The sequence below is a fragment of the Hesperophylax consimilis genome, chromosome 7 (assembly GCF_061612785.1).
Source record: "Hesperophylax consimilis isolate HC1 chromosome 7, BYU_Hcon_1.0, whole genome shotgun sequence".
Taxonomy (NCBI): domain Eukaryota; kingdom Metazoa; phylum Arthropoda; class Insecta; order Trichoptera; family Limnephilidae; genus Hesperophylax; species Hesperophylax consimilis.
Window position 1 is genome coordinate 38,385,480 of NC_142842.1, and position 19,504 is coordinate 38,404,983.

A 19,504-nucleotide genomic window follows, 5' to 3' on the forward strand; every position below is an offset into this window, starting at 1 on the left:
TTAATTTCAATAATAAGTGTTTTATTTACTTTTTTGTAACATATAGATATAATGATATCCTCACTGGGATCTTTCAAGCTGAGAATTTCATTTACATTTTATTAAAATTTAGTAGTATGAAAAATATAAAGTAGTTAATTATAAATATATTAATTAGTGTTTTTCTGAAATAATTATAAATATTTTAAATGGTTTTTTTTTGTTCGGTTGAGAGGTTTTAGTTTCAGTTTGTATTTGCAGAGTTTAGTACAATAGTAAAGGAAGCTTTTTTTCTCCAAACGTTGTATGTTGTAGTTGCTTGATGGATATGTTTTTGACCTTGAGATCTAGTGTTTCTAATATATGTGCTAGTTTTTATTTCTTGTCTTTTGTAATTATGAATGTAAAGGAGTATTGTTCTCGAATAGCGTTGTTTAAGTGACATGATGTTAAGTTTGTTGAAGATTTCGTCAGTGCTAGTTCTTACGGTGACTTTTAGAATAATTTTCATTATGGCTTTTGGGTTTAAATAAGTGATTTTAGGATATTGTCATTTGCACTGGCCCATCCTAATATGCCGTATTCTAAGAGCGATTGAAAAAGAGTCTAGTATTTTTACCGAGAACATTACTATTAGATTTTGAAGAAATAACGTAGTTTAAAAAAATATATATTTAATATGCTCAGTCCATTTTAAATTTTAATCAATTTTTACACCTAGATAAGTTATATGGTAAACGTTTTCCAATAAGGAAAAATTATCACTTATGCCCAATTATTAAGTGATGGGAGCAATGAATTTTTAAGTTCTTTCAAAAGTGTATTATTTAGAAATAAACGATTATTTTTTAATCGACACTTGAAATTCTTTTCGGTAAAATGAAATGCTATTTCGTAGAATTAAGTGACTTTTTCTTTTGCGGTTACAAAATAATCCAATGCGTCCGTTTATGACAAAGATGGAGAGAGCGAGTAGGTACTGCTGCGAATTTGAATGCACTGAAATTCGTCCTCAATATTAACCAAAACGGCAGTGCCGGAATATTCAAAATGGCAGCTGTTAAAAAAAACAGATACTTTCATTTCACTAGTCATTGATCTTTCCACGGTAACTTAATCACAAAATACCAGTAAGAAGTCTTTTCACTTTTTTGCTATTGAAGCACCCAGATACAGGTACGTGCCTTCGCAATATCGAATAAAAAAATTGTTTTCAGTATGACCGAAGATGAGAACACAATGTGCAGATAATATGAATAGGAATATGATAAGATAAAATGAAAGAATTGTAATCCTCGTCTGCTAAGCCGCAGATAACCTCTATTTAATTGTAATCCTCGTCTGCTAAGCCGTAGATAACCTCTATTAATTTTGGGAGCAACCTCTTTTCTGGGGCCCCAAAATAATTGTAAAAAATACTTGGCTTTTTGCAGAAACGGACGATTCGTTTAATTATCTTAACAGCAGATTGCAATCTTTAGAGCTGTCCTTGCTCTACTAGTTTTTTAATGAAAGATGCTCCGTGGTACTAACGTCACCGATCACTTTGGCACCAGTGAAAATATGCCAAACGCGCCCCTAACATTTGTACATGGTTGACATTTCTCACATGAGAATCGTTTCTACGACTCGTTCTAGAGTTCAAGAGCTCGTCTGTAGAACGGTTTGCCGGACTCTGGTGTCTCCTCTCTTCTACAACATGGGTATTTTCAAGACCATTTAGGATTTTTGAGATATAAACAAATAAACAAGTAACAGTTGCAAATGGAAGGAAGCTTAGCAGACAGTGCAGTGTAGCTAATATTATTATCCGTGCTATTTTATCATTTGACGGATAGTTCTTCTTCCCACGAGTTTTAACCAGTAAGTAACCAGTAGATATTAGTTATGATAGGAGATCGATTAACTCAGGCGAGCAATTTGTATTGGCTCATAGAACTAGAGGTCTAGCGGTCGTTAACTCTTTCCATGTTGTAATTTAACACTTTGCGTTCATCACCAGAGTAAACTGATGGATCATTAGCACTGATTGACTTATTAACTTAGCGTTTAAACGTTTGTAGTACGAAGCGAATAAAAGTGAATAGTTAACGATTTTATTGGGCAATTTGGTACACGTTTTATGTTTTGAATAGCATGAAAATAATTACATTTGTAATTTTATAGCAAATGGCTACATTTAATGTGAAAAAAATTTCACCATTCCAGTTATTTTCGAAGCGCTAGTTGTTGTTTCACAGAATTCGAACTTTTTTTTTTTCATGATAGGCCGATTGAAGCACAGTACTGAAATATTAACAGAACTTGAAGAGAACTTTAAAGAGTTTTTTTACTATAAAATTAACTTTAATAAATAATCGCCATACAAAATTAATTTTCACTAAAAATTAATTAATTTGGGAAGTGGGAAGGGGAGTGAGGCGGCAGTCGATGTCGCTCGAATCCCGAATCCGACCGGGAACGAACTCAACGAACGAGTCGAAGGTGACAGGCGGCCGCCCGCCGTCGCAAAATGCTCTACTATTTTTTAACATTAATATGTCAATTTACATGACCACTGATTATGGTAAAACCCTACTTCCCGATGAAAGTTGATATCATTGCTTTCCCTAAATTTTCCAGTACTGCTTGTACAATATCTCAACGTGCGTGTAAGCATTTTGTAGTTGTAGTCCAAGTTATCTCACATCGAACAATGATCCGATATTCGTGGCCCATACTTGGAACGCCAAAGTTGACTCTATCTATATGCGTACCTTATAGTTAAAATATTGTATTATTATGTTTTTTATTTGTTATTATATCCATTTCTTGTTTCTTATTAAACTCATTTTAGGACAGGTTGCATTTACTATTTTGGTTTATCGTCTGTCTATATTCATCACACAACTGATTCCAATTTTGTAAATGACACTTATATTCAAAGCAAGTTGGCGTTCATTAAACGTGAATAATTTCACGCAAGTCTACAACGCTACACAAAACACACAACTGAAATTAGTAAATAAGTTTTATTGATAACATTCGAATTACGAGTATTCTAACAGTATTTGAATTCCACCTTATTGAACACTCCTGAATTACGAATAATCAGACAGTATTTAAACTCTTCCTTCTGGGACACTCCTGCATTACGAATATTCTGACACTATTTCAATTCCACTTTCTTAAACACTCCAGAATTACGAATAAAATGACATTATTTGAATTCCTCCTTCTTGAACACTTCTATATTACGAACATCCTGCCAGTATTTGAATTCCACTTTCTTGAACACTCCTGTATCACGAATAACCTGACAATTTTTGAATTCCTCTTTCTTCCATCATCGTAAGTGCAAAATGTTGCTTGTGCAATCATGGAACACTTAGTAACTTGCCCGTAGTAAAAGAAATATATAGTTGAGTAAATGTTATAAAGAAATAAATGAAAAATTTATCGAATTATTACGAGTTAAAAGGGTAAATGGTAGAATACACAAGTATTATTGGAACTTGTTCTGAAGACACACTACTTTAAATTGCAATAATATTGGTTTACTTCAAAATAATGATCTTCATGAATTCATGAAATTTTACGTGTACTCAATTTATCTAACTTGGGAAAAATATTTGACCTTGTTTTATTGTACAAAGATGTTAATTCTAGATTGGACTGACCTGATGTCATTAATTAGTTGACATTACATTTACCTCCGAAGCATACTGGATGAAACATCTTGTTTCAAAACAATAATTTTGTGTTGAATTCTGTCATGGAAATGATTCACAGACTTCACGTGAACTCTCTTTAGTAAACGATATATCATAATTTATGCACATGCTGTATTTACAATATCTTTTTTATTTTAATTTTATTTCAGGCGTTCTTCAGTTAGCCTGTTTTTTTATTTTTTAGATTTGAAATTTTAAGTTACTGTAGTTTTTAATTTAATTTATAATCTTATTGTAAAAGCCCAATATGGCTTTAATAAATAAATAAATCCTAATCTTGATATGATTAATGGTAGTTTTGTGATATTCTTACTTGTTTTCTATACCAGATCATTTTTTAAATTGTTTGTAAAATATAACTTACTCTGTAAAATTTATACTGATTCCCTCAGTAGTACTATCGTAAACATTTGCATATTATCAAATCTCGTGACCGAGCATGCGCACTGAGCACAATAACGGAAAACACGTAACCAACGGAATGATCGATAATAATGATTCGCTGATGCAATACATAACATATTGTTTTCGCTCTAATTAATTAGGAAAACTTCACCTATCCGCCTCTATTCTAGGAAGTTACAACTTACAATTAATCTATCAGCACACCTCAACTCAGCACTCAACAGAATCATACTATTTTTTTACTGTAATATCAGTTTATGTTACGTAAGACCATAAATAATGCATTATAGAGAGAAACCGTTTGTATCAGACCCTTTACGTTCCAATTTTTTTTTCATTTGAAGGCGGTTGTAGATGATTTACATAAATTGAATTGTAAACAATAACGTCGACTGTTCCGAACTTATGTCTTTAATTAATTTTAATATACCTTTGTATATATAATATATAGTGCTATTCCACACGCTCAATTGCAAAACAAATGCAACATAAAATTACACAATTAACCGTGCTCTTCATATAGTTATTAATATTTGTCTAAATTCTAACATAGATATTTTTTCGGACTTACTGTCAAAATTTAAAAGTAGAATCATGTCAATAATATTAACTGTTCAATGCACATACAAATACACATACACACCTACACACGTCACCTGGTAATTACTGAATATACATACCACATACAAGACATTATAAGGAAACATGTCATACCCAACTTGAAATATTTAGTACCTGTAAATTTTTTCATCATTGTAACCAATATACTGTTTGTTTCTATAATATCAATAATTTAAATGGCTTGTGTACTAGTTTTGAAAACAGACTCGGAAAATTCATTTTTGTCGGTGGCGTGAACTGTTGATTTAGGTTTGTTTAGCGTCTTAGACGTACGAGAGGTAGTTCTAATACAACAAAAATGAAAATTACTAGTGAAGGTTTACGAAAAAAATGTAAATATAGGTAATTCAAATAGGCGAATGTTTGTGAATGGGTTGATAATTATTGTAGCTTATCATGCTCGCGCAAAAATAATCTAAAAATTAACTGTTACGTGGCATGCCAATCACCCACAATCTCGTGATTCTGATCATTGATATGAACATGTATAAATCCTACTAGGAAGTCTAATAAAATCAACTTTCTACAATGGCGAAGAGTAAAGGGTATAAGAACATAATTTTTTCCGGTATTAATGCGTCAGTTTCGAGAAAGATCATTTAGAATAATTATTAAATTAGACATTAGCTACCTTCACCTTTTTGCAATAAATGAAAACTATGTAATCATGTGTACCTTTTCAAATTCGGTATCTAACCAGTGAGTAAAATATATTGCATTAATGTTGATTAAGTAAGTGACTTTTTTACTTCGAGCAAGTAAGGTTGTGCTGATACAAGCCAATCATGTTTAGCCTTACCAGGTGCCAACTAAATTAGTTACGTACAATTGAAGAGAAACTCCAACCTGTCGAGGTTTAGTTCGCTGCAATTTATGGAAGTAACAAGAAAGGCATATTACCTTCGGAATAGAAAACTTGCTTGGTAATACCTTCACTGTTTTACACCGAAGAGCCGGATATTTCTCCCCATATCGACAGTAGATCTTGCGTCCTTCCTTTATCAGTGTATCTAATCTATCTCCCTGCAGCATCTAACACGTGTGATAGGTCCGCATTCTACACTATCCTTTACGGCTAAAGGTAAATTAAAGATTATTAATTCACACAGGAGTCCAAAGTCAGTAAATTGGTTATCCTATGGCAGCATCCTATAATATAAGTCCTCGGCAATAAGAACAAAATTTATTAAAATATAGGATACTGAGTTTTTCACTGCTTTCTATGGTACTCGCACATATTTTTTAAGGATGCGAAAACTTATTTCTAATAGGAGGCAATTAACAGACTGTTAAATCAATGTTCAATTAACAGACTGTTAAATTAATGGTCCTAAGACCAGGAGAAAAATGCTTATACAGGGTTTTCCAATAAGAGGTGTTATTTTGATATTAAAATAAACTTTTCTCGTAAAAGATCAATGGTTTCGTTGCTTGTATGGCACGTAGCGCTGTCTTGTTGAAAGTAAACGTTGTCCAGATCAGTACCATCCAATTTCGGCCATAAAAAAATCATTAATCATCTCTCGATAGCGCAATCCATTCACCGTAACTGTTGCTCCAGCCTCATTTTCGAATAAGTAAGGTCCAATGACTCCGCCGGACCATAAACCGCACCAAACAGTCACACGTTGAGAATAGAGAGGCTTTTCAACAATAACTCTTGGGTTTTCCGAGCCCCACCAGATGCGACAATTTTGCTTGTTGACGAAGCCACCGAGGTGGAAATGGGCCTCATCACTCAAGATGATTTTTCGATGGAATTCTAATAATTAATGATAGTGAATTTTAATAATTTCAATGCGTTGTTGAAGCGTGTATCGTTCCATCTTTATTAATAACGTAGTTTCTACTTGTCAAATGTAAAAAAATGACAGCTTCAAAAGTAACATCTACCGAAATAGCGGGCTATTTAAAATAACACCTCTAATTGGAAAACCCTATTTTATTGGATTCTTTCAAACAGAATGTCCAAATTGTGAGCCAAGCCAACACGCAAGAGACTATGACATCCATCGTCAAACGGAAGACTGCCGACTTCAGATACCGACAAAGAGTGCCTAATGTGCGTTTCTCATATTGATCCCGTAAGGAAGTTCTGGAAGGACATCATTAGGAAGACAATGTGAAAGGTCAATGAATCATAGAGGATTGGAACGGCACGCCAATTAATTAGGCTGTTGAATGGAACTATAAAGAATGTTATAGAATTATATATTTTTGGTCGTTCAGTGGAGACAGTCAATTATACCATTGTGATCAGTGGCGGTTCGTGGTTTTTTTAACAGGGGGTTCAGAAATTCAAGAGAAGATAAACATATCTAATTAAAATTTACTTACTGTTGTCCTACGTCAAATAGTCGAATACGGCAGCAGTCACACAACTTAAATAAAGTTAGTGGGAGGGGTACCGACATATTATTGTTTTTAAATCACTTTACCTAGACACAATTATTAGATAATGAGAAAAGTTTTATAGGAATTAAATTGTTTAATGTTTTTATAGCACTCAATGTAGGTACGTTGCTAATTATTATTGTTTTTTAGAGAAGAATAATTTCGTAGAATATATAATAGATATTTTAAAACATCAAAAAAACAAATAAAGGTGGCACAAAATAAATTTAAAAATAGGTAGTAGATTTACAAATGCCATAAGCAAACGGTTGGAGAAATGCAGAAACAAGAAAACAAAAATATGTACAAAAATGACTACAAAGTTAAATACCATAATATAACATAAAAAAATAACACTTAACTTGCATCCCTATGGTTCAAAGGTTAAACGTCGGCCGCGAAGTTCTCGGGTTTCTTCGGTTACATTCGTCAATGTTCGGAGGTCACGTGATATCACAACGCGTGTTCGGCGCACACAATTTGTCTTATTTTTGCAAAGAAAGACCAAATTTTGTATATATCACCGTCATAGGGTCTGTACCGGCTAAGATTATTTTGTATGGAGAGTTTGGCGCGGATTTTAACTCGCACAAATTTGGAATAGGCATCGTATTTTTCGGTGGCGCGGGTTTTGAAGGCGAAATTTTAATAGCGTGCTATCTATAATGTGCTTATATTATTATAAAACAAGGATGTTTTATTTTCTCATATTTTTAATGGGGGTTCGCCGCACAAACGCACTTTAGAGAAAACCGCCACTGATTGTGATATAGCTAATAACTTCCCAGATTTTCTTCTATATCGCGATCAAACTCGACGTGAAATATTCGGATTCGGGTAAAAAAACATCTCCAAATTCTATTTAACTTTTTGAAATTCAGGCACAAATATTAAAAAGTTTTCCGATCATAATCTTTAAATTAACTTAATTTTAAACATCACACAGAAAAGCCACGTCCGAAAAGGGCTTCGTAAGTACTTAGTAAGAGATTTTATACGTCAAAGAATTTTTTGTAGGATTTTCTTTTCAATACTTTTCTTCTAGGCTTATAAAAAGACAAAGGCCAAGACGTGTTCATTTCATTAAAGCATCTGTAATATTTCAAGACGATCAAATTTTGAAACCAAAAACAACATTTTGCATTGCATCCCCATAAGATTCCAACGTTGTTAGCAAGACCTTAAATCTTCATCGGTTATTTTACATGATGGTGTATTCGAGTTGCTGTTATATTTAATGGAGTAATACAAGATAATATAACAGTAAAATTTCATTACAACAAACCTCACAACTCCTAATATTTTAATGATCAAATCACTAACGCTGGTGGCCCATTTCACAAAAGACATTAAACGAAACATTCCACAATTACATGAATACTGTAATTCTATTATCCGAATATATAAATTTATTATCATGGTCATTTTTTTGTTGCAGATGGAGTATCTGTCTCCTCACAAGCTGAACAACACGGCTCACGCTGGGCTGGACATCCTGTTCTTTAACAGGGTACCGAAGGTTGGAAGTCAGACCTTCATGGAACTACTGAGGAGACTATCACTTAGGAATCGCTTTGGTAAGACACTACTTTTTTCACATACAATTTAAATATACTTTCCTCACGCACTCAGGAAATCTAAACCACGACCTTCAGTTACTTTCAGCAGACTGACAGACAGACAGACAGACTTAATCTGACGATTATCTCCTCAATTTTGTTATGTAAATACCGCACAAGAGTCCCAACTGCTTCCAACCGTCTGGATCCAGTGAGACTATGGCATCATAAATTGGGGTATGTTGTGAGGCTGAAGATAGTGAGGATGGGAAGGAGATGAGGAAAAAGAAGGAGGGGGAGTATCTAGGTATTCAGATCTAGTCACTAAACAGCCCTCATATTTTAATATTGATTAACTTTCATGTTCCTACAATTATATCAAGTTTCCCTAGTGACAATTATACCACGGTTTTAACAATGTTATAAATAAATTACACAACATTGGTGCCTCTTATGCCATGTCAGATAATATTTTTAGTAGGCCTCTATTGAAGTATAAAGCTGTACTAATTAACCATTTTAGCAGTGCATAATTTGACGAGGTCACTGCATAACAGGTTTTTTGTTTTTTCTTTATTTCTTTCATTAACTTTGAACTAATATATTTTCTTTTTCGGAATAACTTTATTGAGTAAAACCTCAAATTGTAATATTTAATTATTGAAGGCAACATCTAGGTCCTAGATGTGACCGTATCATTTTCTGATTTTTCTGTTTCAGATTTTCGTTTAGAAATCGCTAATATTGTCTTCAATAATTTAATATATTTTCGTTTTTATTTTGTCTTGTTTACTTATATAATCTTATATTTTGTCTTTTCCTTCTTCTTTCTACAATGTACCATGACCGTCAACATCTATCATGTATGTAAATAGCACTTGTGCCGTTATTTTTGAATAAATAAAATAAAATACGGTTTTCAGAAAACACATATTATGTAAATATTGTGACTTTTTGGGGGCATCTGAGTTCATACTGAAAAGTTTTATATTTTATTGACTAGTATTTTATTGATTTATTCTGTAAATAGAAATCGGTATTAAAGCATGTCTTATAAAAATGCAGGGACCTACTTTGAATGTGATGATTATATATAATTAAAAAACATGTTCTATTAGTAAGTCTAATGATAATAAAAGTTATTAAAAAAATCTCATTAACGCACTAGACTTGCCGAATGCTAACGGAATGAGCTTAGGACGGAGGCGAGCTATGCCTTTGATTTAGAGGTCAAACGACTGCGACTGTACAGATACTAAATTGATAACGACCATTCAAAGAAAGCAATTATTAACTAAGCGGTATGAAAAACAACCATCATCGTCAGACGCACAGAGGAATTTGACGTCAGTGGTCAGATGTCATCTTCTTACTGAAGTTAAGTAATTCTAAATCTCTTTCTTCCCCGTGAGCGGCGCAAGTAACAAAAAGTGTGGTTAGAATCATTGGCAGTTTCCTCTAAGGTGTCTTTGTGCAGTGAACTGCCATAAAAAGTTAAGAAAATAAGATAAATCTGTATTACCATTTTGCCACAGAGTAAACAACGCGTCATTCAAATACCGTATTAAAAATCCACACGTCCAAATTATACTGCCCAATATCGAGTCCGAAAGAAGTGTTGTGAATGTCACAACATTGTGACAACATTGTTCTGTTCTAAGAAAATATTATACAAGGCATACTAGTGGCGCCAGAGCGGTAGATATGCCAAACTTTGGTTTTTACTAAGTGATCGTGTGCCCAGCGATTATGAGATTTTATGAGAAAAAATTGTATGTAATAAATAGTATTTTGCAAGAATTTTGCAGATTTTTCTCTGTGATCATCGTGTTTTATGTAGTTAATAATAATAAGTTAAGTACTGAAGATGACACTTTTATAACTAAACAAAATAACATTTTCTTTTTTCAATTGTAATTCTAGTTATATTATTTAGTCATGTAAGTTTTAAGGCGATGCACTACGTAGTAATTTAAAATCATGTGTTTTTGGTTAGAAAATTTGGTCGCCTAAAAATGTTTCAAGTGCTTTAATCAAATACTGCGAGTAGATTACATCCTGGCCTTTGAAATAATCGAGAATTTTTTAGATAAGTCTTTTTATAAGCCCAGAAAAAAATAGTGTATAGGCCTATAAAAACTGCTTTAAAGTTCGAAATCTCCTATTTACGAACCAATTTTCGGTTATGGTTTTATTGTATAATGTGGCAAATTAAGTTATTTATAACTAACTAACTAACTAACTAACCATCACGCCGTTTCCCCGCAGGGGTAGGCAGAGAGGACGGACCGCCAAACAACTCGGTCTTGGCACACACTCCTTGCCTCATTCACATTCATACATCGTCTCATACATACTCTTCTATTATTCTGACTCTTGACATGGCCCGACTCGAGTATCTGATTCACTTGATCGTGCCATGTCTTCCTCGGGCGTCCCCGACTTCTGCTACCATTCACATTTGCATCATATATCCTCCTTACACTCCTATCTTCGCTCATTCGCTCTACATGCCCAAACCATCTAAGCGTCCCTTTCTTAATCTTACTCATTACGCTTACATCAGCCTTGCACTCTTTGCGGATCTCCACATTCCTCACACGATCAAACATGGTTTTACCACACATACGCCTCAGGGATCTCATTTCAACAGCATTTAATCTACTTTCATCCTTTCTTTGCCAGTTCCATGCCTCACTTCCATACATCAAGGTAGGTACCAGCACTCCGTTGTGGACTGCTAACTTCGCTTCTTTGGACAATTTTTTGTTAGCGCCTACGGCGTTTAGTCCTCCATTAACGGAATTACCTGCATTTACCCTTCTTTCGATATCTCTGTCAGCCTTCCCATCTCTCGTAAACATACTTCCTAAATACACAAACTCATCCACCTGCTCCAAGTATTCCCCATTCACAATTATATTGCACACTGTTTTCGTACTCTCTCTTTCAAACACCATTACTTTAGACTTACTTACATTCATCATTAACTCATTCTTCATGCATACTTCGTTCATCCTAGACACAAGAGACTGTAGATCATCTATACTATTAGCAATCAGCACCGCATCATCAGCATACAACAGGCAACATACTTTAAAATTATTCAAATTCGCGCCCAATCCCACCTCTTTCAATTCTTGCATACAATTATCCATGTATAGATTGAATAACCACGGTGACATTACGCAGCCTTGTTTAACACCTTTTGTGATATCAAACCACCCCGTAAAACCACCGTTTACCCTAACACATGCAACGCTTCCCTCATACAGAGACGCAATTGCCTGAATCAGATTCGTATTCACTCCATACTTGGACAACACCTTCCATAGCTTTTTCCTGTCGACTCGGTCGTATGCTTTTTGTAAATCTACAAAGGCACAGAAAAGTTTCTGGTTTTTTGCCAGAAACTTCTCAGTGAGCATACGCAATGAGAAGATCTGGTCCATGCACCCCCTTCCACTCATGAAAGCACCTTGCACATCCCATATTTTATCCTTTGTTTCCTTTCTTACTCTTTCAATCAAAATTCTACCATACAGCTTGCCAACTGAACTAAGCAGGCTAATAGCCCTATGATTCCCACATTCCATACGTGACCCTTTACCTTTGTATAATGGCATGATCACAGCCCTTCTTTATTATCGTAAAACATTTAAATATTTGTGCCTGAACATTCACAAAATAAAATAAAAGGCACTTTTTGGCTATGCTTTTTTCTTGCATAAATTAAAACAGGTGGATGGTGTGAAGCGGGAATTTAAGCCTTATTGCCATCTACGTAAGGTGTGTTATTGATAGCGGCTCGATTCAAAATATTACACGATGTAGTGCATCGCCTTAATGAATCGTTGTCGAATTGTCGCTAGGTCGCTAATCTCTAGTTCATTGATGTGATGAGAATCCTTCAGATCTAGAAAAAATATCTATAACATCAAAAGACCATAATTGGTTTTTTACCCTTCTTCTAATCTTCGATTAAACTTCTAATGAGATCCACGAATCGCCACTGCTTAGGTTGGAACTTTTAGTGACAGGCTCTCATTCTACCTGAAGTAACTAAATTAATTTAAGTAAGAAATCATTTTACAGAATACACACATTGACTCTCCATCTAGTAAATTATCATTTTAGGACAGACAAAAAATAATTGACAATCTTACTTCATCTGAAACGTATTTCTCGATACATGTTTGTTTGTTTCATTACCACGTATTATGTCTTTGCACTAGAGGGAGATACGGAATTGACTTATTCAATTTTAATTATTCAATTCAATTTAATTTTGTTTTTAACATTAATAATGTGACGGTCCCCGAAATCGACGGAGGCCGCAAAAGGTTAAATTAACGTTAAAAAACGACATGTACTGGGAACAAAATGGAACACCGCTTTCATTTCGCTATAGTCGCAATAAATTCAAATTTCAAACTCCGTTCTAAGTATAACGATAAGTTCCAACATATCTGATGTTATTTTGTTTTGAAAATAAATATTCTATGACGTTGCCTTTGATTATATAAATGTCTAGATAGAGTGTCGCACTGTTATTCCGACAGAAAGAACAGGCCAGATTTGAAATACTTGTGTGCGTGTCACGCACACAAGTATACGCAACTTATATCGTTGACGTAAGCGCTTAACGTCACTGTAGGCGTATTGAGTGATACCAGCTCCCTAGTATTTCCCAAAAAAGTTGGGAAAAAATATGTTTCGATTTTGCGGGACCTATAATTCGTTTAATTTTGAATTCTTTTAAGTAAGATAGTTTTCTACATAAATATAATGATATAAATGAAAATAAAAACCTTGTTAAAAGAGATTTATTTTTATTTGATTATTTTTAACAAATAAACAAGAAATACGCTTCCTTTTTCAACCTGTCACATTTTTTTGTAATTTTAATATATAAAAAAATTTCGAATTCATAACTTTTTTAAATATAGTGTCAACGCGAAGAATTTACAAACACTTAAACACAAAGACAAACTTTCACATTTATAATATTATTATAGGTATATAGTGTACTTTGGGTAATTATTAAAACCTATTTTAAAATTAACAACGCACTCATGGGAAAATTTTTTATTTACTAGATTCTTATATTTCTTAGAGATGAATCATTTAAATTTACTGAATTTAAAGTTAATGTTCTTTATAAATAGAACGGCGTCATTTGCGCCTTTAATTTTTACCTTATGTGGGTATTTTAATTTGAAGAACAGGCAACCCCGTAAACAATGCGTCAAAATATGGCGTTGTCAAGACGACGGTAAGACTAAATTACACTATTAAAACTGAATTGTTTCTTTAACTAAATGGTTATTATATGGCTTTGAAAAGGTAACTTACCTATGATAAGTAACATTTTTAGTTATTTTCAATCGTCCTTTGTAATTTCTGCACACTGTTATAGCGCAAATTGTCATTTTCAAATGTCACACAACACGTGTTTACCGCACAGCGATAGTTTCGCATCTGAGCGGACTGAACGAGCTTATCAGCCAACAGTTGGCTGATATTTTTTTTGGCGTTTCGTCGCTCGAACGCTCAATCTAGACATTTATATAATCAAAGGACGTTGCATACAATTTTCTCATGGCTGAACTTTCTTAAATTAAATTAATATGAATACATGAAATTGTGTATCTTTTTTAACATTGTTGTACCATGATTTCCAGAGCAAAATACCTTTGGTTAGAATAATTTTCCCAATAAGGTTTTTTAATGTTTTTTGTGTCCTCTTTTAAGAAGAAGTTAACTTTTATTGTTTCAGATCAGCAACAGTTTATTTTTTTATTTTTTCTTATTCTTTTAGTATTTACAATATTGTATATGAAGGTTCAAATCCTTAATCGTTAAGTGGCTAAGCGCACTATATTTTAAATATAAAAGTGGGTACATCGAATATCAAGGTGTGTGTACCATTAACGTTTCCTTTCAACGACCGTGAGTCATTAGAATCAGCCCTTAAGTGGTGACATTCAATAAAGTGACCAATTTAAAACATAATGATTTACTTAGTACTAGTTTTGACTAACGATTTATCCACGTGCAGGTTTCCATCGAGACCACGTGCAGCGCGTGGAGACTATTCGCCTGGCCCCGGCGGACCAGGTGCAGCTCGCGGCGCAAGTGTCTGCCTACGAGCCTCCTTCGGTCTACATCAAGCACGTCTGCTTCACCAATTTCACTGCGTAAGTCAACACTCAAGGATATCCAATAGTCTACACAGTAGTATATCTGTCAGTCTACACAGGAGGTACTGCATGTTTCCCTTTGTCAGATTTGCAAAACTTAAGATTCCAAACGACCCTGTTCAAAAGATCGCAAGTCACCCATAATGTCATTGATGTAAAGGGCATTTGCCATTGCCTAGATACTAAATATCAATATAAAATTAAATTATATATTTAAGAGTAACGGCTGCGCGGCCTTTTTCATACAAAACTCATATTTGCATTTGAGGCAAAATACTTAACCAATGATTTTTTAATCATTGGTCAAAAGCAAATAAATATCTAGTATAGATTTGTGCTATGTTATTTATTTGTGTTTCAAAATTTAAAATCCATTAAAGAAGTCGATTTTTCATCATTTTAGAGGCAACTTTGGCAATTATTTTGGCTTAATGCTAATTATTTTTGCAAACGAAATGGTAAATAAAATTAAAATTATTAAAAAATATTTTTATGGGTTTAAAATTAAATTTACAAATGACCTGTATCCGCAAGAGCAAAAAATTGTCGAATGTAAATTTTAAAAATTTACCCAAAATACTCTTTTTTAGTTTTCTTTAAAAAATACAATTTTGAACGACTTTTTTTACATAAGCTTATGTCATCTTTGATTAAGCTTATGTCATCATCTTTTGGATGCTGTGCAGAGGGTCTTTTTAGGGAAAGCAAAGAAAGAAAGTTCTGGGAAGGAAAAGGTTAGGAGGGGTGGTTAGGAATCAAAGTGTCCAGGAGTGATGGACGTATGAATCCATCCCTCCCACTGCGGTGCAAAGGCGATGGGTCGAGAGAGTCAGATGAGCTGGAGAAGTCAAAAATTCTCCCTCAACCAGTCAGTGAGCGCGGGCGAATCCAAAACCAAAGGCACGGAAATCTTCGGTGCACAAGGCATTTATTTGTAAATGTCTTGGCACTTTAGTGGTTAACACTTTCGTTATGTCTACGTTGCAGCTACAACATGCCGGAGCCCATCTACGTTAATCTGGTGCGCGACCCCGTAGAGCGCGTCATCTCCTGGTATTACTACGTGCGCGCTCCCTGGTACTACGTGGAGAGGAAGCGAGCCTTCCCCGACCTGCCGCTTCCCGACCCAGAGTGGCTCAAGATGGTGAGTAATAACCTGACCAACTAAACTTCTCTGTTGGAAATACCTCTTCCTAGCTGTGCCATAGATGTGTCATCTCTACTGGAGATAGATCATAGACGTTAGGTATATAGTATATAGGATCGCAACTCCGTGGTAGTTACCAAGGTACGGGGGCATATTATGAAGTTTCAAGAAACGGAGAGGACCTTAAAGAGGAACTTATCTTCAGACCTTTTCAAACAGAGCTGCCTTGGCATGCAATCCTTGCCCATTTCAATTTGATCGACTTCGATTCTGTAAGGTAGCCTTTCATCTGCGCGTAACTTGGAGAATCTTCCACTCTGAAACATGCCGTAACATATACTATTAGTTTTGAAGAATTACTTGTAAAATAACACAAACTAATTAAATAAAGTTTACTTGCGCACACTTGGATTTGAACCTGTGACATCCTGATTTAGAGTCGAGACCCTCGACCATGGACTTTGTGAAAAAAAAATGTCACGGAAGGAAAGATATTTTGTTGTTAAATATGGAACTTATATTAAGAACTGTCGTTATGAGCATTTTAACAGGATGCTTAAATTTAAATGCTAAATTGGTAAGACAGCATTGCCTTTGTTAAATATCACCATTTACTGCATTTATTTCTCGGGTTTTCTCACTACGATGTTTTTTAGTGAATTCCACTTTTTAAATGCATTATTATTCACAATGTTTTAGGTCAGTATGCTAAACATTTTCGATCGAACATTCAAGTATTCATTTTCTTAATATATTTACTAAAATAAAAATTTCTAAATATGTATTTTTAATAAGTTTACAAATAATTCTCATAGAAGCATATACATTTAGAATACCAAGCTACTGGGTTGAATTTTAATATTGTGCATCTATATCGATCAGATATTATTACGTGAGATCAGAGTTACGGGGAAGATCATCAATGTGTTGGTGTGACCAAGAATGACGAACGTGAAGAAGTGTGAACGACGCGATTTGATTGTATAACTCTAGCCAGGAGCACTCCTGTTCCCCTGAGACCTGTACACCAGGAGGCACTCTTTTGTTAGGACTTAGAACAAGTGCTCTTAGGATAGGAAGGATCTTGGATTATTGGAATTTAGGATGGGCAAGAATAAAGGAATTAATTGAGATTTATTTTTTAATGTGTTTTCCTTCTTCTTGCTTGTCTCTTCCTGTTTCTTATTTGCTCTTCTTGTCTCTTCTTGTCTCTTCTTAGTTCTTAACACTTGTTGTCTCGCCTTAACTTTTCTTGCATCTTCTCGCCCCTTCATAGCCCATCATGGTTTTTTTTGGCTTTTTGTGGTTCTTCTTGACTCTTCCTGCATCTTCTTGCAAATTATCACAGGCGTCCGGAACGTGAAATAATTGGAGTGGGGGTCACGATCCTCAGTTACGAGGAAACGATTCAAGAAGAAGTTATGAGAGTAATGTGTTCGAGATTTCTCCAAGGAAGCATTCAACAGATATGACTTAAAATTTTCTCGCTCGTTTACATAAAAAATTCATCGAACTTATTTTTAAAGCTACCACAAAGTTGCCACGTTTTAATTGGTGCATAGTGTAATATCAGTGGGTATTAAAATTAATTGATTTGAGCTTTTAATGGCCGCTCTATTATTTAATTAATTTTAGAGAAAGATGATTCATTTAAAATAATTAGTTTAATATAACAATATTTTAATTGCAAATAATTACTTCCATGTCTCCGGCATGCTTTAGTTTAACAGTAATGTAATAATACTCATAGCATTTAAATGTAGGTACCTATCTATACTTACTTATTTTCTCTTTTCATTTAATTTGTTGTACTTACTAGTTAAATTTATTTCTCTCTTATTTTTTTTTTAAATTATGTACACTTAAATTACACTAACTTGCATTATGTTAAATCCTTAAGGGCATTAATAAAAGATATAGGTATGTAATACAGTGGATTGGATACAAGGAGGTAGATTTAGATCTCAAATCTCACATTCCTTTACCAAATATTCACACCAAGCTTTGCGTTTTTGTATAAATACAAATTATATATTATTTGAACAAGAAAAAATCCAATTACCTGCCATTTGACAGCGTATAAATGATTGTATTGTATAAGACAAGTTTTATTAGGGTGGACCGGTATATGGAAAAAAAAGTTTTTTTGAGGATGCAGTATAACTCTTAAAAAGTAATTAATTGACTTGCAACATGTCGTCATATTATTTTTAATTGTTTTTAGGTGGAAAAAACTCACCGGAGACAAATTTATTTTTTCTGTGTTTAATTCGTAGAACTCCATTTATTTATTTTTTAAATTTAATATAAATCTAATTTTATAATATTGTTATTAAGTTCAGCAAGTATTTTTTGGTTTTTATTTTTTTTTTTACTCCAAATAAGGTCAGGAATCACTGGTTAAAATTTTTCAGATACTGCTGATACACCCGGTATATTAGTGTCTTATTCCGTTTTCAAATTTTCAATGAAAGTTTTTGAAATTATTTTTTGATTTAGTTTGAAAAAAAATAACAAATTTTAAAATATTTCAACGGAGACCAAAATTTCATCTATTTTTTTACCCCAAATAAGATAAGAAATCACTGGCTAAAGTTTGCGATATGGTTCCATGATAAATCAACACAGTGAGAATTCAACACACTTTTAAAAAGTGATATAAAGTCATTAGAAACGATGAAAGATTTTTTTAACATAACCTAACCTATCCTACTAAACCCAGTTAATAAAGTTTATTTTTCATCACTTTACATGACTTTATATAACTTTTTGAAGATGTGATGTGATTATCATTGTGATGATTTATCCGGTTACCATATTTTCATATGTACAATGTACGTATATTTTGTACATCGTGCGTTTTACTTCTAATAGGACTATGTCACATAATATATTAAGGGCAGTGGGACGATTTAATTGTCATATTAAAAACTTTAATTTCTCTTGGATAAACTTTAATATCAGCCCACCCTGTAACACATTGTACGCGATTCTCTCGGAAAATAGTAATGAGAATCTGCTTACAAAGGTACCAGGATCACGAGGAAAACCTACCCAGCGCCCAATCAGACCTATTCACCCAGTGGTTGAATTAGTTCCGCCAAATAATAATCTTTCGTTCCAGTAATTTATAATTTGTAATTTCAAGGCAATCATATCGCATTTGCTATCCTTTGCAACGTATACCTTTATATTCCTCGTTAAACCACAGTAAACAACATCGACAACGAATTATAAAATTCTTCAGAAAAACATACAGTTTCACGTTTTATAACAAGGTACAATGATCCTTACCAACGGTGCTACACGAATTTTATTAGAAAAATACCGCAATCTGTATCATAGGTTTCATTGGGATTTTTTTTGTCTAGGATACAGTAATTTTAACGGGGTTTTATTTTATAGCAGTTATCTGAAATTCGCGATAAACGTGAAGACTGTTCGTTCAAAAATCGAACATAAATTCATAAAAATTAAACATTC

General features: G+C 33.8%; 1 protein-coding gene across 1 annotated transcript in view; it reads left to right on the forward strand.

Annotated features, from left to right (window-relative positions):
• The window catches only part of LOC149422723 (uronyl 2-sulfotransferase homolog pip-like), a 36,998-nt gene that overhangs the window by 13,647 nt on the left and 3,847 nt on the right, over positions 1 to 19,504 (forward strand). Inside the window, exons 2-4 of the mRNA XM_089633926.1 lie at positions 8,551 to 8,689; positions 14,733 to 14,871; positions 15,862 to 16,018. Of these exons, the coding sequence (XP_089490052.1) occupies positions 8,551 to 8,689; positions 14,733 to 14,871; positions 15,862 to 16,018 (435 nt within the window). The remainder of the gene's footprint in view (positions 1 to 8,550; positions 8,690 to 14,732; positions 14,872 to 15,861; positions 16,019 to 19,504) is intronic.